Here is a 23,763-nt window from a genome sequence, read left to right on the forward strand (position 1 = left end):
ATGCTACTTAATTAATAATATTAAAAGAACCTTAAAATCCAGACTCCTGAAAATACTACTTTTAATCAGGTTAAAATGCTAAGAAATTCAAGCCTAGATCAGAGCAGGAAGGAGATGGGGCAGAAAAGCCTGAGACTTTATTTGTTTCTATTGTTGGCCTCCAGGGGGCGATGTTGCATAAACTGGAAATACCCCCCGAATGAAAGTTCTGCTTCCCTCCTAGGAGCCCCTTAAGTCACAGATCACCCAGGTGCACATTCTGAACAGGCTCAACACCCGGATTAGTCAAGGTTAAGGAAGCATCTCCTCCTAATAGTCTCTAGAACTTGCCTAAACAGGGATCTCTTGGATCTCAGATTTTCCCAGTTAAAAGAATTCCTCACAGTCTGGCACATTACTTTCTGCTCTTCATGGGGGAGCTTCCAGAGAACAGCTCTCCGCTTCCTCCCTGCATAGCCATGTTCTCAAGGACCCTCCTGCTGCTTGGAATGCCCTTCACAGTGAGTAAGTAACGTTGTACTACATGCTCCTGCCTTTGCAGAAGGAACATCGTTCAGCCTGGAACACTGTCTTGTTCTAAGTAGGTCTGTCTTGGTCTCACTCAGCATTGACGTTGCAGGAGGAACTGGAGCCCAGTCAGTGGCCCAGCCGATGGTCACATCACTGTCTCTGAAGGAGCCCCCCTGGGGCTGAGGTGCAGCTATTCCTACAGTGCAGCTCCTTATCTCTCCTGGTACATCCGGACAATGTTGTATAAAGGGAAAAGGCTTTCTCCCCGCAGCAGTGCCCAGTAACAGGCGTTGTAAGTTAATCACAGTGTCATGCCAAAGTTTCAAGTGGGATCTTGGCGTTGGTGGTTCTGAGTGACCCACCTAGGGCACCTGTCTCCTCTTTTCTCCCTTTTGAATCAGTTTTTCATCCCACTGTGTCCAATAAAAATTACTGATTCCTAATCATCTTTATTTTTCTACACTATTCCTCCCAAGGCTTTTAGTGAACATTTGCCACATCCTTCAACTGTCCATCAGATCTTCACTGTCTGCAGATCACTTCATTTTCTACTTCAATGAAAGTACACAGGGCCTCCTTTCCCATCCTTTTTGGCTTCAAGTCCAACTATGGAGAATTATTATCATTTACAGAGTCTGAGGTAAGAGCTCAAATGAGAGTTATTTTCATATGTTTTCGAAACCACTTATTTTTCTTTTAAAATAAACTACTATATCTAAAAAGGAAAATACAAAAAAAAAGATTTTAAAATGTAAAAGAAACAGGTGTTAAAATGCATATACAACTGAATTTGTACATTTAATTTTAAATGACAGAGTTTTAAGAGAAATAAAACTATTTACAGTTCTAGTTTCAATGTCTATCTTGTGGCTACAGTAAATAATATCACTCATTATGGAGGTTCAGACTAGAATAAAGATATACAGTTAAAAGTAATACTGTGTAATACTGCAAAGTGCTCTAGGCAGCATCAGCAACTGCTGTGAATACTGTGCTGACTTGTGAGCATCCTTCAGAACCACAGATGAGAATGTAAGAGACGTGAAATCATGGATCCTCAGCACTCCTGGGAAACACTTTCCTTACGCAAGAATCTACTACATCCATGCCATCTGAGAAGAAGGATCAGGCTAGATAACTACTTTTGTTTTTTCTTTCCGAAAATTACCACCCCCTCCCTCAAATTCCAAATTAGAGTCTGTCTTCTGCGAAATGTTCTCAGAAAAAACGTCCCTCAGTCATAAAATAATGACCCCTCTTGTTCCCACTTTCCCTCCAGCCCTCGTCACTCGTCTGAGCGCAGCTGAGGCAGGAGGGTGGGGCTTCCTGTCACAAAGTGTGGGCTTGAGCAGGATTTGTTGGGTGAGCTGATTGGTTTCAGGGGCTGGAATGTTTCCAGAACCAATCATGAGACTCACCATCTGATGAGTTAAGTATCTTACAGTGGAAACCTCCCAGCAAGAAGGTGAGGCGTCATGAAGAGGCTGGTGGGCGCTGTGCTGGGGCTTCTGTTTGCCCAAGTTTGCTGTGAGTTGGGGCTGCCTCACAGGGAATCTGCAGGATTGAGCAGCTGCAGTGTTGTTGAGGGGGGAGGGATGGGAGCTGACAAGTCTTGCAGACTTTCTAGACTTCTCATCATCCCCGGGGGCACTTTCAGGGTTTTGTAGGAGTTAGTTACCCTTGCCTGTGACTGTTTCTCTGTTTCTCATCAGGTGTGACAGGGGAGGATGTGGAGCAGAGTCCTCCAGTCCTGATTCTCCAGGAGGGAGCCACCTCCACGCTGTGGTGCAAGTTTTCCACCACTGTGTCCAATCTGCACTGGTATCGTCAGAACCCCGGGGGCCGCCTCATCCACCTGTTTTACGTTGCTTCAGGGACAAAGCATGATGGAAGATTCAGTGCCACGACAGTCGCTAAAGAACGTCGCAGCTCCTTGAACATTTCCTCTTCCCAGACCACAGACTCGGCGACTTACTTCTGTGCTGTGAGCACAGTGCTCCCCGGGCACCTGCAGCCTGAACACCAACCCTCAGCGGGCTCAGCCCCCTCCAGCCACAGTCTCACCGTGAGGCCGCCACCTGCATCTGCAGGGCTTATCAGTCCTCACCTACATCAGTGTAGTTTTAATCACAGACACGTTTTCACCCTACCGATTTGGGACTTTGGTGTTTATCTTCCTTCTCAATCTGCATTTCCTTCCGCACTAAAAACGTCTAACTTGGTACTAGCAGAGTAGCTGATAAGAGGACAGAATTCAGAATTAAAACACATCTTTACCACAGTATGCTGGACTCCAAGATGGTGAAATGTGAAAGGGATTAAAAGAAACGTCACTCCAATAAAGATATCATCCAGCTTAGCCGGGTGTGTCAAGAACGTTCAGGTCCACCTCAGTGCGTCCCAACAGGCGATTGTGAGTACATCCTACCAGTGCTGCAAAGCCAACAGACCAAACTCAAGGTTCAATATGAACTTGATCACTTAAAACAAATTTATTTCTTGTATTTCTACATGCAAAAAGTTTGAAATCAATTTCACTGTCTACAATCAAGGTCTTGGCAGGCTTGGCTCCTTCTAGAGGCTCTGAAGGAGATTTCAGTTCCTTGTCTTTTCCAGCTACTGGAGGCCACCTGGATTCCTCGGCTCATGACCCTTTCTTGAATCTCTCCAACCTCTTGCTTCCACCACCACAGCTCCTTCCTCTTCTGCAGTCAAATATCCTTCTGCTTCTGTCTCACAAGGTGTAAAAAGTAAATCAACAGAAATCACAATTACATAGACTTGGGAGACAGTGGGAGCGCTCATGCACCGTGAGGAGAGCAGAGCTCAAAGGGAAGAAGAAGGACTTGTCTTCTCTCCTGGCAAAGACTCAGCCAATGAGAAGCCGTGGACCCTCTGTTTACTACAGCCCTCCCCACTTCTCCTCTCTGTAAACACATTCTCCTTCCCTCGCCATGTGGGGACTTGGATGTGGTTACAGACCTTGAACTGCAATTCTCTTCTGATCTAGAATAAAACCATCTTTGCTGGAGAAATTTCTGGCAGTCTATTTGTTTCTGGTAAATAGAGGATATTTATGATTATATTTAGGGTCTACCCTGATAATCCAGGAAAATTCATATCAAGAACCTTAAGTTAATCACATATCCAAAGTCCCTTTTGCCACATAAAGTCACATTTTCATTTTATGTAGTTAAAAATTTTATTGAAGTATAACTGACGAGCTATGTTATATTAGTTTCAGTTCCACAACATAGTAATTTGATACTTTATCAATTACGTACCAATCTTATTATAAAATATTGAGTATATTCTCTTACATAACATACTTATAACCTATTGATTTTACCCCTGAAAGTTTGTGCCTCTTAAACTTCTTTCCCTCTTTCACCTGTACTCCTTTCCCCTCCAGTCACCACAAATTTGTTCCCGTATCTGTTGTCTTTCGGTTTTGTTAAATTTATACATATGTTTTGCTTTTTACGTTTCACATATAAGTGAAAACATACAATATTTGTCTTACCCTGCCTGACTTATTGTGCTAAGTATAATACCCTCCAGATCTGTATTGTCTATAACCATATTGTCCCAAATGGCAAGACATCTTTGTTTTTTAATTCTTTGTGTGTGTACGTGTGTGTGTGAGTGTGTGTGTTCTCTATCTAATCATATGAATGAATACAGAGTTTGCTTCCATATCTTGGTTATTGGAAATAATGCTGCTGTGAACATTATGGTAAATATATATTTTCGATTAATGGTTTTGTATTCTGCTGACAAATACCCAGAGTGAAATTGCTGGATCATATGGCAGTCCTACTTTTAATTTTTTGAAGAATCTTCATGCTCATTTTCATCGTAGCTGCACCAGTTTACTTTCCCACCATGGGTTCCCTCTTCTCCACATCCTCCACAATGCTTGTTATTTCTTTTTTATGTGTTTGTTTGATGACAGCATTCTGACAGATGTCAGGTGATTTCTCATTGTGGTTTTGATTTCCATCTTCCTGATGTTTAAAGATGTTTAGTATTTTTTCATACGTCTGTTGGCCATCCATGTGTCTTCTTTGTTAAAAAATGTGTATTTAGGTAGTCTCTCACTTTTTAAATCAAATTATTTGTGCTTTTGATATTGAGAGTATAAGTTCTTTATATACTTTGGACATTAACCCCTTATTGACAAATCACTTGCAAATTTCTTCTTTCATTCAGTACGTTACCTCTTCTTGGTGTTGATGGTTTCCTTCACTATGCAAAAATTTTTAGTTTGATTAGGTCCCATTTTCTTATTCTGGGTCCTTTTTGTCCTTGCCTGAGGAAACAGATGTAAAATATATTGCAGTGATGAATGTCATAGAGCATACTGTCTATATTTTGTTTTAGGAGTTTTATAATTTCAGGTCTTACAGTTAAGTCTTTGATCCATTTTGAATTCATTTTCACACGTGTTTTAAGAAAAGGTTCTACTTTCATTCTTTAATTGTAGCTGTCCAGTTTGCCCAACACCACTTATTGAAGAGTGCACTTTTCCCTGTTACTTATTTTTGTTTCCTTTCTCATAGGTTGATTGATCGTATGTGCATGGATTTAATTCTGGGCTCTCCAGTCTATTCCATTGAACAGTATGTCTGTGTTGGTGCCAGTAGCAGAGAGCTTAGATGATTCCTTTGTAGTATATTTTAGTATCAGGGAATTTCCACATTGTTCTTTTTTCTCCAAATCGCTTTGGCTATTTGTGGTCTTTGGGCTTCCATACAAATTTTAGTAATATTTGTTCTATTCAATGAAAAATGTCATGAGTATTTTGATAAGGATTTGTTGAATCTGTGGATTTCTTTTGTTAGGATGGATATCTTGACAATAGTAATCCTTCCTACTCATAAACATGGAATGCTTTTCTACTTATTTCTATTGTCTTCAATTTCCTTTATCAATGTCTTTTTCTTTTCAGAGTAAAGATCTTTCACCTTCTTGGTTAAATTCATTCTTGGAATTTACTCTTTTTCATTTAATTTTAGATTGTGTTGTTTTCTTCGGTTATCTTTCTGATCGTTATTATTAGTGTGTACAAATGAAACTTTTTCTGTATATTCATTGTGTACCCTGCAACTTTATTGAATTTATTTATTAGTCCTTAAAGTGTTCTGTTGGTGTCTTCATAATTTTCTACATTGAATATCAGGCCATCTGCAAACAGTGACAGCTTTATTTCTTTCTCTCCAATTTGGATGTTTTTTATTTCTTTGTTCTGTCTGATTGCTGTGGCTAAAATCTTAAATACTATGTTAAGTACAAGTGAAGAGAGTGGGCATCCTAGATTTGTTTCTGATCTTAGAGAAAAAGTTTTGGTTTTTTAATCATTAAGTATAAGGTTAGCTGTGGATAGGTCATAAACGGCCTTTATTATTTAAGGTATGTACCCTCTATACCAAGTTTGTTGAGAATTTTAACATAAATAGATGCTGAATTTTATCAAATGAATTTTCTCCATCCATTGAGATAATCATGTAACTTTATCCTTCATTCTGTTAGTATATCACAGTGATTGATTTGTGGATATTCAACCAACGTTGCACACCTGGAAAAATCCTACTTACTCATAATGTGTACATATTGTTGAATTCAGTTTTCTAATATTTGCTGAGGATTTTTGCATCTCTGTTCACCGGGGATATTGACCTGTATTTTTCTTTTTTTGTAGTATCATCATCTGGCTTGTGTATCAAAATACTGCTGGCCTTATTGAAAAAGTTTGGGAGTACTCACTATTCTTCAGTTTTCTGGAAAAGTTTGAGCAGGATGGGGACTAACTTTTCCTTAAATGTTTGGAGAATTCCCCTGTGAAGCCATAGCATTCTCTACATCAAGAATCAACAAAATATGACCCATGACCAAATCTATTCAGCCACCTATTCTTGTAAGAAAAGTTTTATTGGAGCATAGCAGCGCTCATTTATTCATGTATTATCAGTGGCTTCTTTCATGCCACAGTGGCAGAGTTCAGTAGTTGCAACAGAGACTGAATGGCCTGCAAAGCCAAAAGTATTTACTATTCTACCCGTTATGGAAAAAGATTGTAAACCCCTGTTCTGCATCATTAGTCATCAGGGAAATTCAAATTGCTACCACAGTGAGACCACTATACACCATTATGTTGGCTAAGAGTAATAAAAGTCTAGTATTCAGAATACAATGAACTCCCTAAACTCAACAGAAAGAGAACAAACAATTCAATCAAAAAATGAACAAAAACTCACACAGACATTTTACCAAAGAGGTGATGTGGTAGGGAAAAAAGCATGTAAAGAAGCACATGAACAGATGTTCAATATCATTAGCCATGAGGGAAATGCAACTTAAGGCCACAATGAGATACCACTCCACATCTATCACAATGGCTAAAGTAAGAACACTGACAATATCAAGTTTTGGCAAGAATGCAGAGAAATTAAATCACTCATACATTGCTGGTGGGTGAGTGGTCCAGTCATTCTGGAAAACAGTGCAGCAGTTTCACATTAAATTAAACATTTACTTAGCTTATGACCCAGCAATCCACACCCCTGTGTATTTATGCTTAGGAAATTAAAACTTCTGTTCACACAACAATCTATACATGAATTTTCATGGTGGCTCTTTTTGTGATGGCCAAAACCTCGAAACCACCCAAATGTTCTTCAAAGGTGAATGGATAAATAAGCTGTAGTACATTTATCCAGTCACATATTATTTATAGATCTTCCACAATTCCCGTGGAGTTAGGTCCCAATAAACCATTATAATTTGAAAATAGTGTAATAAGTCAAAAATGTACTTAATACACATAACCTACCAAACATTGTAGCTTAGCCCAGCTTAGCTGAAATGTGCTAAACATTTACATTAGCCTACAACTACAGGGGAAACTCATCTAACATAAAGTCTATTTTACACTAAAGGGTAGAGAATCCCATGTAATTTACTGAGTACTGTACTGAAAGTGAAGAACAGAATGGTTGTGTGGGTACAGAATGGCTGTAAGTGTATTGACTGTACTGAAAGTGAAGAACAGAATGGTTGTGTGGGTACAGAATGGCTGTAAGTGTATTGGTGGTTTTACCCTGCTGATCCCGGGGCTCGCTGGGAGCTCAGCTTGCTGCCCCTGCCCAGCATCACCAGACAATATCACATGCCATGTTACTAGCCTGGAAAAGATCAAAATTCAAAATTCCAAGTATGTTTTCTACAGAATGCATATGGCTTTCTCACCACTGTAAAGTTAAAAATCCTAAATTGAACCATCATAATTTGGAGATAGTTTGTAGTGACTAAAAGGAACACTCTGTTGATACATGCAATAAACTAGATGTACCTCAAGGGTGTTAATCTGAGTGAAAAAAAAAAAAAAGTCAACCCCAGAATGGTCCAGAGTGTTTGCTTACTCTTACTGGCTATTATGGTTCCATATATAATGTATGATTTACTTATATGACATTCTCAAATGGACAAAATATAAAGAGGAAAAAGAGATCAGTTGTCTGGGGTTATCAGGGGTTGCACAGGTGTGGAGGGTGTGCAAATGGAATTTCTTTTGGGTGATGGAACAGTTCTGTATCTTGATTTTAGTGGTAATAATAAGAACCTATACATGTGATAAAACTTCATAGTGCTATGCATGAAAAAATGTGCATATAAAAATGAGTGAATCAGTAAGGCTTGTATTCTAATAATATTTTATCCATATCAATTTCCTGGTTTTGATCAATGTGTTATGGTTATGTAAAATGATATCATTGGATAAAGTTGTGTGAAATGTAGAGAGAACTCCAGAATACATTTGCAACTTCTATATGAGTCTAAACTTATTTCAAAATAAAAATAAGCATGTGATCCAACCATAAGATCGCTGGTGGGAGTGTAAACTGGGCAACAACTCTGGTGGTTTCTCACAGAGTTAAACATACATCTACCACAACCCAACGGCTCCACATCTAGGCATTGACGGAAGGGAATGAAAATACGTCCCCAAAAGACTCGTAAAGAATATTCGTAACAATTTTATTCATAATAGCAATAACCCAGAGAAAATGTCCACAAACAACAGATTAAATAAACAAATTGTGCTATAGAAACACAACGGAATATTGGTCAGCTATAAAATGGGCAGAACCACTGATACCTAAAACATGAATAACTCATTATGTGACATCTAGGAAAATTTCCACAAAGAAATTGGGGCATACTGTTTGATTACAGTTGTATGAAATTCAAATAATGTCAAAATAATCCATAGTAAAATAAAGCAGAAAAAAGGTTACTTTGTGGGCTGGGAGTTGTTTGGTTGGGACACAATGCCTCTTGATGGAGTAAGTAAGATTCTTGACAGGGGTGTGGGGTACAAGTCTGCAGTTTTAAATTCCTTTAACTCTATACTTATGATCTATTTATCACACTCTATATGTCACACCTCGATACAAATAAAGTACAAAAATTAATCAAACAAGATAAAAAATAATAAAAGGGAAAATTCACTGTTGACTATTTTTAATAAGTTGAAAAAAGACAAATATTTCATTATACTGATAATAGAAAACTTAGAAAATACTTAAACAATGTGATCGTGTTAATAATGACTCCCAAAGATGCTTGTTCATGTCCTAATCCCAGAAATCTGCAAATATTTAATCTTAAGTGGCAAAGTGAACTTGGCACATGTTGATCATTTAAGGACCTTCAACTGGGGAGACTATTCTGGTTTATCCACGTGGGCCCATTGTAACCAGAAGGGTCCTTATAAGAGGGAGATAGAGTCTAGACAAGGCGATATGACCACAGAACCAGAGGGAGAAAAGGTGCAGTGATGTGGGGTTTAGAACAGCCTCTAGAAACTGAAAAAGGCAACAAAACCGACTATTCCCTATAGCCTCCAGAGGGGACTTAATCCACCTGGAAATTTAGCCCAGTGAAATGGAATTGGACTTCAGAGTTTCAGAATTGTAAAAGAATACATTTACTTTGTTTTAAGCCACTAAGTTTGTAGTAATTTGTTAAGGAACTACTAAAAATAATAGGAAAAATTAAAAAGCAGATATATTTAGCGATACAGTAGAAATTAAAACTGTATTAGAATGAACCTATACAAAAATTGAACCAATAAAATTTTAAACTCTTAGGAGAAGGAACAATTTAATAGAAAAATGTGTTGCCAAAAATACTGAAGAAGATGTAGAAAAGCTAAATAAGTGTATAACCATTAAAGTAATTTGATAATTAGATATAAAAATTCATAGATAATTAGTAACAGAAGGGGAGTTTTTAACCTGCATATGTGCCCGACTACATAATTAAAAATCAGGTACACAGTAAGATGTATTAGTACATCATGTAGCCAAGACCATACTAGAAGTTGAGCTTGCAACAGGTACTCCTACAAGTAAATAAGAAAACATTCAAAATGAAAACAGATCACAAAGGCAATTTTAAAAAGAGGAAATTGATATGGCCAGTGAACATATAAAATACCAACTTCTATATTAATCAGAGGAAATTAAATTAAAACAAATTATTGTTTCATTTCTGTCAGATTAACAAAAATTTAAAAATCTGAGAATGTTAAATTGTTGACAAGAATATAGGGAGAGGAAGACGTTTAGGCTTTTACAAATGGAGAAAAATTACCACATGGAGAACAATTTATTCACCCACTTAGGAGAATAATTAGCCTAAACTAATAAAGAAGATGTCCACATCTAAAAATCAGGTGATTCCAATTGCTGATAACTACATTAAAGTAATTCCAACATTTGAACAAGCACATACTTAAAAGGATAATCACTGCAGCACTGAAAAGAGAAGTATAATCAATGAAAAATGGAATGGACAAATAGTGGATTATGCAGAAGTGGAAACAGTCCTATACATACTTTCTTAGATGAATCTTACAAAAAATGCTGAATATAAAAATCGTCAGAATGATATAAGCTACATGACACTACCTATGAGAAATGTCAAAATACAAACACAATATAATATATTGTTTTGTGATACATATCTCTAAGTGTAAAAATTTAAAACAAATGCATGGATTCTTTCCAACAGTGGTTATTATTTTAGAAACAGAAAAAGTACCAGGGGGTAGGTATTCTTTTAGTTCTGCCTATAATGATGACAGAGAGAGAGATCCATAGAAAACACAGCAAAATTAACCACCTGTTTATTCTCATTGATAGGGGCAAGGGTTTCTGCCAGATAATTCTCTGCATTTTTTCATGTGAGAATTATTTAATTATTTTTTAAAATAATTGTAAAATTAGATAGTAGTAATCACAGTTTATACTATCTCAGTCAGTTTATAGGATGAAGCAATAGGACCCTTATTACCTGCAAAGCTGACATGTGTACTTCTAATAGGACACATACATGCTAATAAAAACTCCCTTAAGAAAATCTTTTAACTTGTTTACAAACTAGAGCATCTTCAACCTAAAATAAGCAGTGCAGACACTTCCTACTGCAGTTCATAATGTCCACTTTTTCAATACACACAAAAACAGAAAGTGTAAAGAAAGTCAGATCATCTGGCTTAGCAGTGGATCCAGTGCCCAAAAGATGTCAGTATAGGTTAGAACTAATACACAAATTCTGTAAAGTTGCAAGATACGAAATCAATATACAAAATCAATATACAAAATCAGTTGTGTTTCCATATACTAATAACAAACTCTCAGAAAGAGATATTAAGAAGACAATGCCCTTTATAATTGCATCAAAAAGGAAATAAGTGGGAATTAATTTAACTGAAGAAGTGAAAGACCGTATACTGGAAACTGTAAGACACTCTTTAAAGAAGTTGAAGAAGACAAAAATAAATGGAAAGTTATTTTCATCTCATGGACTGGAAAAATTAAATTGTTAAAATATCCAGACCTCCCAAAGCAATCTACAGATTCAGTATAATCCCTATCAAAATTCCATGGCATTTTTCAAAAGAAATAGAACAAACAAATCCTACAGTGTGTGTGAGATCACAATAGGCCACAAATAGCCAAAGCAAACTAGAGAAAAAAGAACACAACTGAGGGCATCATGTTTCCATATTTCAAAGTATATTACAAATCTATAGTAAATAAAACCATATGTTATTGGCATAAAAACAGACAAATAGAACAAGGGAGCCAAATAGAGAGCCCAGAATTCAACCCAAGAGTACACGGTCAGTTAATTCATGACAAAGAAGCCAAGAAGCCTCTTTGGAAAAAAAAAATCTTCAATAAATACTGTTAAGAAAAATGGAAAGACATATGCAAAAATATGAAATTGGACTCTTCTCTTACACCATACACAAAAATCAACCCAAAATGGGTTAGAAACTTGAACATAAGACCTGAAACAATAAAACTCCTAGAAGAAAATGCTAAACTCCTTGACATCAGCCTTGCATTTGACACCACGTGCAAGAGCAACAAAAGCAGAAGCAGACAAGTGAGACAACAGCAAACCAAGTTTCTGTACAGCAAAGGAAACTACCAAAAAAATGAAAAGGCAATATATGGAATGAGAGAAAATATCTCCGAATCATATATCTGCTAAGAGGTTAATATCCAAAATATATAAAGAACTCATACGATCAATAGAAAAAACAGTCTTGTTAAAAAATGGGAAGATGATCTGAATAAACATTTTTCAAAAGAAAACATACAAATGGCCAACAGGTAAATTGGAAGTTGCTCAACACCACTCAACATCAGGGAAATGCAAAAAAAAAACAAAAAAAAAACAAAAAAACAAAACCCAAATGTGGTAACACCTTACATCTGTCAGAATGGATATTATCAAAAGAACAAGAAATAAAAAATGTTTGCAAGAATGTAGGAAAAAGGAAACCCTGTCCACTGTAAATTCATGCTGCTTCTGTGGCAAACAGTATGGAAGTTCCTCAAAAAATTAAAACTAGAACAACTGTATGATCCAGAATTTCCACTTCTGGGTATTGAACTGAAGGAAATGAGGTCAGTATCTGAAAAAGATACCTATACCCCCATATTCATTGCAGCTCATCTACAATAGCCTAGACATGGAAACAACCCAAGTGTCCACTGACAGATGAATGGATAAACAAAAAGTTGTAAAAAGAAACAAAGAGAAAGAGGGAGAAAGAAAAAGAGAGAAAGAAAGAGAGAAAAGAAAAAGAAAGAGAGAAAAGAAAAAGAAAGAAAGAAAGAAAGAAAGGAAGGAAGGAAGGAAGAAAGAAAGAAAGGAAGAAAGAAAGAAAAGAAATCCTGCCATTTACAAGAGTGTGGATGAAACTTGAGGGCATAATATTAAATGAAATAAATCAGACAAAGTCAAATGCTGAATTAAATCACTTATGTGTGAAATGTAAAACACAGGCACACACACAAACACACACACACACACACCCAAGAGCTCACAGATGGAGAGAACAGATTGGTAGTTGTCAGAGGCAGCAGGGTTTGGAGTGAAGATCAGATGAAGGTATTTAGAAGGGACATACTTCCAGTTATAAGATAAATAAGTCCTGCAGATGCAATGTACAGCATGGTGACTATAGTCCAATTTTTTCTTTTTAAAGATGTTGGTATATGAACTCTTCTGGCTCTCAAAATTTGTTTTTCTCTTTCTTTTTTTCCTACTAGTTTGAACAGTTGAATTACAAATTTGGCATAGAATATATATCTGACTAGAGTACCTTTCATTGGTCTGAGATATACAAGATTAAAATAGGACACAGACCCTAGATTGGAACGCGTGATCAGTATCAGAGAACAGCCGTTATCAAGGATGGAACAGGCAGAGACAGTAGGGAAGATCTGGGATCCTCAATAGTGATTCTGTGCCTTTGTATGTTATGTGATCTTGGTGGGAGTGGTTATAAAGGAACCAAGGGGAGTCTGAGGACAAGCAACCACAGAATAACTCAATTATACTCACTGGGATTTCTTTACGGGGTGGTAAAACAAAAGTAAAATGTTTGAAATTGGATAATTTGACATAAACAGCTTCAGTAGATGAAATTTAAGGACAAAATGGAAAAGAATCTTCATTCCTTCAATGTACAGAAAGGGAAATATTTTTATCTTGGAAAACATTTATACTGGTGATAGTTTTTTTTGTTTGTTTTTTTGTTTTGGGGGGGTTTTGTTTATTCTTTTTTACATTTTCACTGATTAAATAACATTTGGGGAGGGTTTTGTTTTCTGACAATATGATAAAAATTGTAGAATTGCACCAAATGATATAAATACACTAATAACAACAACACGGTCAAATATTGGGATTTAGAGGACCCATGGATTCTTGCTTCCTAGAATTCCTGATAAGTTAAGCATCAAGTTATATCATAAATGAATATGATTTTCTGCTATTACTGCTCGGTATGCCAATACATAACTGGAGAGATTAAAAAGTCAGCAGCCTATTTTGTTATTATTTGTCTGAGCAGTGTTTGCTGTTGTGAAGTTACCAGATCCCGTGGTTTGGTGGGTAAGAAGGAAGGAAAGGAGGTGAAGTCTCCATGTTTGTCTTTTGTAGGGAAGCCGGGAATGGGTGAGCATATTTCACTTAGAATTGAACTCAGAGGCAAGAGAACAATCAAAATAGGAGTGAATGTTTGCAATCACAGCATGATTCACAATGAACTTATTTCAGATGAGCCCCTCAGTTTAATCACAGATTAATTTACTAAATTTTGTAACTTTAAGTAATAAATCTCCTTCCCATACAGCTTTCAATACGAAGCTCTAGCTTGCCCTTTAACAGATATAATCATTTATCATTAAATTATAAGGAAAAGCAGAACAATGTTCACGAGAGGCCGAAGCTCCCAACCTGGATGTCACAACACATTCAGTTTTGATCCAGCTGAGAACTATATTTCAGAGGCAGCTGCTATAATGCAGCTGAGGACCTCGCACACATACTGTCAGGAACTCGGAGCAGGGCTTTTTCAACAAGGGGGAACTGCTGCCATCAGACTGTCCCCAGCCTGCCCTGGAATTCATGGTCTTCCCTGCATAGTTACAAGTAATTGTAAACCAGGGCATCGGCTCGCTGTCTGCACTCAGTGGTGAAATGGGAGACAGGAAGAAATGTCTCAACTAAATATAAACTCTTCTTCCTGCATCACTCATTGATGAGTTATTTTGATCTTAAAGTCAAAAGACTGGCTGTTTTAGAGGCATTGTCTGTACTCTTTCCTAGCTGTGTATTTGCCTTTGGTCCTTTTATATTAATCCATCCATTAAAGCAATGAAACCACATGGAAGACTGACAGCGACATTCCACATGACATGTAACAGTATACACAACTTCAGTCACCAGCTCTGTGGTGTTGACACACACTGTGTCTGCAGACTGTAGATACCACATTCTGTAGGAGTGTGTTATAGCACTGGGTCACAGAAAGATCTGACATGTTTCTTGACTTTATTTTGCAAAGACAAAAAAAACCAGACACTGACAAGTGAGACTGAGCACTTTGGCCCAATGGGATAGAAAATGTGACGTCAGGACAATTCGAGGACTCATGATCTAATAAGCACACTTCTACTTGTGGAGGCAACTGGACTGAATATCCTGATCCTCTTCAAAGTCTAACAAATAAGACTCAATGTCAGATTTCCAAAGAAACAGTGTTTTATTCCTGTTATAATTTCATAAAAACATAAACTGAATAGAACCTGAAAGTCATAAGGACTGATTTATCATTTCATATTTAAGTAATTTTGTTTACTGAAAAACCTGAGTAGGGACCAAGAAGCCAGTTAAAAAAAAGAGCAAGAGAGAGACATAAATTATTTTGGATAAGATGCCTTTCACCAAGAAGGGGGAGGTCTGTGAGTTTTCCAGAAGAGTCATCAGATTCTGGATGGGGAATTTTAATTATAGGCTAAATGAACGAACAGGAAGTAGACTACAAAAAGGGCTCATAGCCTATTCTAATCTGTTTTAAATGGCTGGCAAAATTATTCTGTTGTGTGATAACAAATGTATGTCAACTTGTTTAACCTGCAGTTCCCCTCAGCTCGAACCTTTCATACAAACTGCTTTTCCCATGCCCCTTTTCAGGTACTGCCGAATTTAATGACCAGGGAAAGACCAGCAGACAAAGTGAAGGTTTGTGGTGAGCCACGTTATTCCCATCTGTGCGCACAGACCACGTGGTCTATGAACAGAACACACCCTCCTTCCTGTTTGGGGGAGGCACATCGGAACCCAGGTACTATGTACACGTGCTGACGGGGACTCAAAGACACAGAACTCTCGGCTCAGGCAGAACTAAACACATCTGTGCAGCAGAACCCATGCCTCATGCCGCTCTCCAGCCTGCTCGGGGTCTTCCTGGCCCTCGTCTTCTCGGGTAAGGATGCTTCCAAACATGGGTGGGAATGTTCAGAGTGAAAGGATTGCACGTGGTACCTCACAGGGACTTGGGGAGGAAAGGAAGATTGGAGAAAAGAAAACATGTTATTATTTCAATGTGGCTTGTCTTTGGGACCTAATTTAGTCTCATTCTTACATTATTCTCACTACTTCAGCTCTGTTTTCTGATTTTTCCCACAGGATCAGCAGTGGCCCAGACAGTTACTCAAGACCAGCCAGCCCTATCCTCTCACTTAGGGGAGTCAGCCACCCTGAACTGTCAGTATGAAACAAGTTATACCGAATACTATATTTTTTGGTACAAGCAGCCTCCCAGTGGAGAGATGACTTTCCTTATTCAACAGTATTCATCTAGCGGGAATGCAAAGAGTGGCCGCTACTCTGTAAACTTCAGGAAAGCAGAAAAATCCCTCAGCCTCACCATCTCAAACTTACAGCTGGAGGATTCTGCAAAGTACTTCTGTGCTCTAGAAGAAGCACAGTGCTTGAAGTAATAGGACGAGCTGAACAAAAACCCCAGAGCGCAGTAAGAGAGAGCTCCCTGCTGCAGGAGCCAAGCCGAGATGCACACCTGCAGACCCCAGACAAGACACGGCAGCCCTGTGGGTGTGTGGTCTGTGGTCCGGATCAGAAGACTGAATTCTAAATAAAAGCTCCTTTTATGTCATTTGGGCGCAGATGTCCAGAGGAACATTCTACTAATACATTCTCAGTCTTTAATTTTTGACATTAAAAGAATCATGCAGAATAAAGTTGACTAAAATTGAGAACTTTCCTCATAGAAATTTACAGTGATGGTTTCACTTAAAGACATATCACAAATCTGTGTCACATTCCCTGGGGTCATCATGAAAATCACTTCCTAATTCCTTTCCTCTTACGTCTTGTGCCAGTGAGGGCACAATCAGAGAAGCAGAACTGCATAGGATGAAGGTTTAGCTATAAGAATAAGAACTCAGGCTATTCCTAGAGCTGGTGGAGGAGTCTATATGAAGCTGTGATCTTTGCATCTGGTGTTGAGCCTGAATTCACTATAAGTTAACTGGGGTGACATTTGTGAAGGAAAGTTGGATGTGGACAAACACATGGACAACTGTGACTTGTAAGGATGCACTAGAACCAGTGAAAACAAGTGGAACACTAAAACTTGGGTGTCTCTCACTTTCTGTCTCACAATCGTGGGTGTCCTTCAGGAATAATGGATGTCATTTGCCATCATGCTACATGCAGACTTGGCCCAAGACAAAGAAGATGAGGAGGAGATGTGGTGGGAGGTGGACAGGTTGCGAGTCAACAGCAAGATGGGCTAACCCACCAGCAGCAACATGTGTGAGTTGCCGCAGTGCCTAGGGCCCTGCACCAGCCAGCAAAACATGATAAATATGGCTACTTCATGACAAGAACCTTCTAAATCTTGCACAAGTCTCTTTCATGGCCCACTCTAACCCAGGACAATACAGGGAAGCAAATTCTGGGAGATACATTTACAGATAGTTACTTTGAGACAGTACAAAGTTACTCCTTTACCCTCCTTGTCAACCAGGCATTATTCTGTACCACTTTTAACACCAGTAGTCTTAAATAAAGAGCATAAAAAAACCTTGCTGCCAGCTAACCTGATGCAATTATTCCTCATTCAACCTAAAACATGCTAATTCTCTCTTGCAAGGAGCAAGCCGAGTTCATTTGTCTATTTTGGGGTGATGTTCTTTGCTCTTCTAGCTGGGTCACACTCTCCCATTGAATCCTGTTTCTTAACTCCTGAGATATAATGAGATACAAGATTGGCATATATTAGCACATCTTATGTTATTATATTTATGCAAGAAGGACACGGGAGGTAAGAGTGGTTAACGTGTACATAAATATATTCATGACAAAATGAAAAAGAAATTTTCATAACTATCATCATTCTTGTTTCTGGAAATGGCCATGTGATTGCAGCTGGTATTTAGAACTAACTACCTCTTCCATTACCCAATGTGAAACCTTTTTCTCAGAGCAAGCACCTCTCCCTACTGCTTTACTTGACTTTCTAGAAAACAAGCTCCGTGTTCAGGAGCAATGTCATGTGGAAGGCCATGAAGGTGAATCAGGAATTCTGCAAGTCCACCACTGTGGTTTTGGCAGAAGTTTGCAAGGCACTGAAGGCAAATACAAGGGTCTATATAACTGGAAATAATCTTGCCAGTACTCAGGGAAAATTGATGACATGTTGTATTCTGGGAAACATAATTAAGAATGATACTTGACTTCACATCAGAACAACAGACGTCAACAAGAAAACAAATAAAACTTTCAAGCTAACTTCTTATAAAAGTATATTTTTAAATTGTCTGTTAAAAATCTCTGCTAAGAGATTGGAAAGTCAAGGCATAGGCTGGTAAACTATATTTCCAATGCACATTTTGGAAAAAGGATTCAAATGTAAAATGCATTAAAAACTCCTATGAATCAATAAGAAAAGAAGACAGTTAATGAAAATGGCAAAACCTAGGAGATCCAATACAGAAATATGATATTCAATATCCAATAAATATACAAAAAAACCCTTCATATTATTATTCCTTAGGGAAATGAAAATAAACCCTCAATTAGCATTTCATCTGTGTCCTTTCAGCACCTTGAGTGCATTCATGTAGCTAGAAGAATACGATCCCAAGAGGAGAGGGAAAAATAATGTCTGTCCCCAGAAAAATAAGTGATTAAGTAAATCTCCTAGAAGCGTCCATCACTGAACTGATAGGGAGAAAAGAGCAAACAGCAACAGGTCACAGATCTGGACATTGAAGGAATGGCAGGTTTTACTAGGAAAAAACAAAGTTGATATTTATTGAACTTACTGTATGTCAGACACTGTAGTATGCATTTCAGATTCATTACCACATAAATATCACAAAGTATATGAGACATGGTTTATTGTTCCCATTTTTTTATCTGTGGAGAATGAGAAACAGCTTTCTTAACTGTGAAAATCATCTCTATCTTTCACTGTCAGCCAGGAGGTAACATCTTACTGGGCTCCTAGAGTGTAAGACTTGGATATGGAAAAGCACTTCACCCCAGAACAGGGTGGTTGGGAAGTCTTAGGGATGGTGACATTACTGGTTTAAACTGGAACCTAAAGGGAACTAGGAAAGACGATGCCTAACCTGGTACAAATTGCCCCAGGATCAATAGACGAGGAAATCATCCACTACTCAGTTGACAGCGCTGAAGGCTTTAGCAAGGTTCTCACGTGGCGGTGTGCTGGGGAGAGAAGGGGCTGCAGGGAAGGGTGAGCTATTATTCCTTAAACTCTCCACCCATGTTTCCTTATGAGGACCTGTGCTCCTTGCCTTTGCCCTTCCTCCTGCAACGCTACCCCGTCAAACATCTACAAACTGTACCTCTGACTCCCTTTATGTCTTTGCTCAGATGTCACCCCATTATCTCAACCTTTCTATTTTCCTTCCTTGAGGGTCAGGCTCTAGCACACTCGCTGTATGAAAGCTGAAGCACTGCCACCTGGTGTCCTGCTGAACTATTTTGTGAGGCTCCCGCTGGCCTCCCTGCTGCCCTCCAGTGCTCCTGGAGTAGATGGTGGGGAAGCCCAGTCACACCAGCCAGTGCAGAACCAAAGTCCAGAAACTTCCCTGTGCAGAAACCATGAGGGGATTCAGGAGGACCAGCTGGGTTTTCATCTTTTGCCTGCCAGAGGTAAAGGTGATCAACTTCAAGAGACAAATATCCTACATGGGATGCCTTGGACGGGAGAGCAATAGGCTGCCTTGGAAAGAAAGCTGAGAATTGTTGCACAAGCTGGGAATTTTTTCTCCAGTAAGTGAAGTTGTGTCCACTGCTCTGTCCTTTCTTGTCTATAGAAATATCCTGGGAAGTGAATTCAAGTGTCAGTAATGGAAAAAAACAAATAATTGTAGCAACTACTGTTTGGTATACTCATTGCACATTATAATATGCCACCCAGTCTCAGTACAACACCCTAGAGAAGTGATTTCCCATTCAAATAGGAAACGTGGTAGACCATAGCTACTTAGGATAACGCATGAAATCTGCTATGTAAACTGCCCAGTACGCCTCAGGAAATACTGAACGTTGTCTTGTGGATAGATTCCTCTGCAATTTTAGACTCTGTCCCCTAACCATCACCCTCCCCCAAATTTTGTACATTGCCTGCATCTGGTGGCGTGCCTAAGCTAGAGAAGGTGTCGTGCAAAGGGATTTGCATGTGTGCTCTCACTGAATTCTCATTAAAACCCTTCAAGGTTGGATCCATCCACCTTAGGGCAGGACTGTAGTAAAATGCTTGAGACGACAGACTTGGGTTGTATCTTAGATGTACTATTCATTAGTTGAGTGATCATGGGACAATTAACATTTTTTTTGTTTCAGTTTCCTCATATCTAGAAGGTGGATATTGACTGTATCTACCACACAGGGGCTTTGAGAAGTGAATGGGTTGAGGAATGCCAATGCTGAGCCCAGTGCTCAACAGAAAGATGCTGGTTACTTACAGAAAAGGGAATTGCACATGAGAGAGGTTCACTGCCTGCCTGGTGCTGCAGAGTCAGTGTCAGAGTGGAGCCTTGGCGCCATACCCTGGAGAGAGCGGATGCCTTTCCTCACCTCGCTGAGACCACCATCGAGAGTCACTATCTCAGTACAGCATTGTGTTGTCTTTTAAGTGCTTATCAGTCTTTAGAATTATCTTATTACTTAAAATATCCATTTCTTTCTTTTTTTTTCTCCTCCTACTGCACTATAGGCCATTTAGTTCCTCTTCACTACTGCATCCTCTGTGCCTGGACACTGTTAGCACACAGGAGGCTCCATCATTATATATGTATTGTCACCAAGCAGGAAAGTAGGGGGCCTTCCCAGAACAGACCCCCTGCTCCCAACCCATGTCCTCTGCCTGTCTCTTCTATATAGAAAAACTTTAGCCTCCTAGGCCTTCCCTGAGTTCCAAAGAATAAATTAATCAGAAAAGTGAAAAATGGCAGAAAGAAAGGAAAACTGTCAAACAAGACAAAATAATAATAGTTTAGCCATTAAACAAAGTCAAGGACCTTTACTTCCTCCTCAAGGACTATACAAAATATTCTGAGCTGTGTCCTTTGAGCTGTTTTGCAAATGCTGAAACCCCCACCAGGTGGAAGAAGTTAACTGGGTGCTCCCACCAGCATGCAGACCCCAGACCAGTTGGAAGCAGAGGTTGATGATGCTGGCCCCTGATTATCTCACCACCAACCAATCAGAGGAATGTCCGTGAGCTGACCACACACCCATAAACCCACCTCCCTCCTCCTGGTCTTTAAAAAGCTTTCCCTGAAAGCCATTGGGCTGTTTGGGCCTCTGGAGCCCTACCTTCCTGGACTCCTTGCTTGGTGCCCCGATAAACACTGCACTTCCCTCACCACCACCGGGTGTCAGTAGATTGGATTTGGTGCACATGGCTGACCAGACCTACGTCTGGTCCTGTAGCATACATATGTTGAATAAATATACGAAAGCTGAAATGATTTCTAGAGTCCATGCTATTCAAAGACTAATATAAAAGGTTGAGCTTGACTAATCTTTATGTTGTTTACTTAGAATTGTCAACATTTATGTCCTTCAAGTCACTTCAGTCAAGATTTATTGAATTTATCTCATGGTAAATTGTCTTGGCCTCTGTTTCAGATAATTCTGAGGCTTGAGGCTGCAGGATTCTGCCCTATTAGTTGAAGGAATGCTCCTGGCTCCTTGTTGGAGGTATCCACTGCTTGCCCTGGACACAGCCCCTCTAATGTGTGGGTAAATTTATCATGAGATTAGTATTTTCATCAGAAACAAGTTCCAAAGGAAGTGGCTGTCTGAGTGGTGTGGTGATGCCCTCACTGTCGTATCAGCAGGTGGACTGAATGCTGTGACCTGGAGAACCAAAAAGAAGGACCCTGACATGTAGTGGCTTCTGTTTGTCTAGCAGTTCCCTCCTAACCCTACACCTTACACTTATAAGTTAGGAGACACTAATGAGACTTTTTAGGATTTCCTTTATTAACCATAGCTGCATCTCTTTTCTTGCCATGGAAAGATAGAGATTAGCCATTGAAATGCACTGCAATCTCGTTCCACTTTTTGAAACACCATTTGAGTTTGAGTATTTGGAAGGCTCTCTTCCCTGATATTAGCACCTACCGCATACTGTTTCCTTTATTTCACTGGAAAGAAAGTTATGTAGTCAGTTTACACTACCAATTTCTCAGAAGTACATTCTGATTATCAACAATCTTAATCAATGATATCCGGTAATATTAAAATCTCCCTGGACATATTACATTTTTCCAACTATATTTTGAGCTCACAAGGAACAGAGAATTATGCATTTATAATGTTTGGAGCTCCTGGGGAAATTCTGGACACAAAATCACTGTTTAACCAGATATGTGCATGTTGAATCAAACTAACATTATTCCTGGACTATGAAACAGGCAAGTTAGAACATAATTCTCATTTACTTGCCGCCATGCGAGGGGATAAAGCCTCCACACAAGTAACCAGTTCCTGGGTACTGTGGCACAAAATTTGGAAAATCTACTGTTAATAAATGTGAGGAATATGTAAATTTGAACTGGAGGGTTTTTACAAAAAATTCATGACTTTATGAAAGTCATGAGTAACTAAGGAAATGTGGGTCAAAAGTCTCAGTTTTGCCGGGTTCTCAAATTGATCTGAAATTCAAAATAGGCTGTTAAATTTTCATTATTTGTAGAGATACATGACCTTTTAATTAGTCCCTCATTTTTTAAAAAACTATGTCACATGCAGTGAGAAGAATGAGTGAACTATAAAAGTGACGTTGAACAAGAAAAGCTGACACCTCCCTGTTTACTGCAGGGCCCCAATGAGAGCAATCAGCCAGCTGCTCCTGTGAGTGGAGACCCAGAGCTCTCGTTCCATCCCAGCAGTGGCAGCAGCACTTTTTACCACATACGTGAAAAGAAGTGTGGTGAAAAGGGAAGATGCTCCAGGCGCAGCTGTTAGAGGCAATCAGAAACCAGAGAGAGAAAAAATAAATTTTTATTCTTGCCAACTTCTCACAAGTCCTCCCCAGGACTCTGCTCCACAGGACCTCAGTGCAGTTGTGTTTTGCTGCATAACAATCACCCCAAACCTCAGCGACTTGCAACAGCCACCATTTTATTTCCTCATGACACCTCGGCTCCAGCTCACACCTGGGGGCTTGGCTGCACTTCAACACCTCAAACTGCTCACTTATGTCTGCAGTCTCAGTGGGAGCGCCTGGAAGCCGGGGCTCAGCTGGAGCAGACAGGGCCGGGCTCAGCTCCCACTCCAGGCGTCCTCAGAATGACCATGGCCCCCGCACGGGTCTCTCTTCATGGTCTCTCTGGGAAACTGTGCATCTTATTTGGTTCCTTTTTGTCAAATCACATTGATGTTTTAAGTCCCTGGTATGTGGAAAGGTAACAGTGAAACAGTAAAGATGAACTCTAAATTGGATAATTTACAAACCTTGATAACCTGTATGACAGCAGAGAAATAAGTAATTTGTATCTTCCATTTTGAAATCACAGTTTGTCTAACAATAAATCAGGAGTCTTTCCCACATTTATTAAAATGTCTGTGACCTAATATGCTCCACTAGCACATGCAGAGACATACACGACGTGAGTCTGATGAAGCTGGACACGACAAAGAAACGTATTATTTCCTCCTGATGCCCTAGTTTTAAATGACAGAGTCCATTTTTAAAGGCAAGTCATTCCTCCCTAAACAATATCAGTATGTGTAGACTCTTTTCAAGCCTTGAGAAACCTATATACCACATGAATTAGAAAGCATTCTGTAAGGAATTGGTTAGAAAATCAG

The 23,763-nt window shown here is 39.0% G+C and overlaps 2 gene segments (V, D, J or C); both read left to right on the plus strand.

Annotated features, from left to right (window-relative positions):
• The first annotated feature begins 262 nt into the window (after window positions 1–262).
• LOC105102331 (T cell receptor alpha variable 22-like) lies at window positions 263–2,672 on the plus strand. The segment is given in 3 exon segments: window positions 263–1,150; window positions 1,527–2,037; window positions 2,223–2,672. Coding segments are annotated over 2 exon segments (359 nt in total).
• Window positions 2,673–15,704: 13,032 nt separating this feature from the next.
• Window positions 15,705–16,400, plus strand: LOC116153367 (T cell receptor delta variable 1-like). The segment is given in 2 exon segments: window positions 15,705–15,868; window positions 16,072–16,400. Coding segments are annotated over 2 exon segments (363 nt in total).
• Window positions 16,401–23,763: the final 7,363 nt, after the last annotated feature.

The sequence above is a fragment of the Camelus dromedarius genome, chromosome 5 (assembly GCF_036321535.1).
Source record: "Camelus dromedarius isolate mCamDro1 chromosome 5, mCamDro1.pat, whole genome shotgun sequence".
Classification (NCBI taxonomy): Eukaryota; Metazoa; Chordata; class Mammalia; order Artiodactyla; family Camelidae; genus Camelus; species Camelus dromedarius.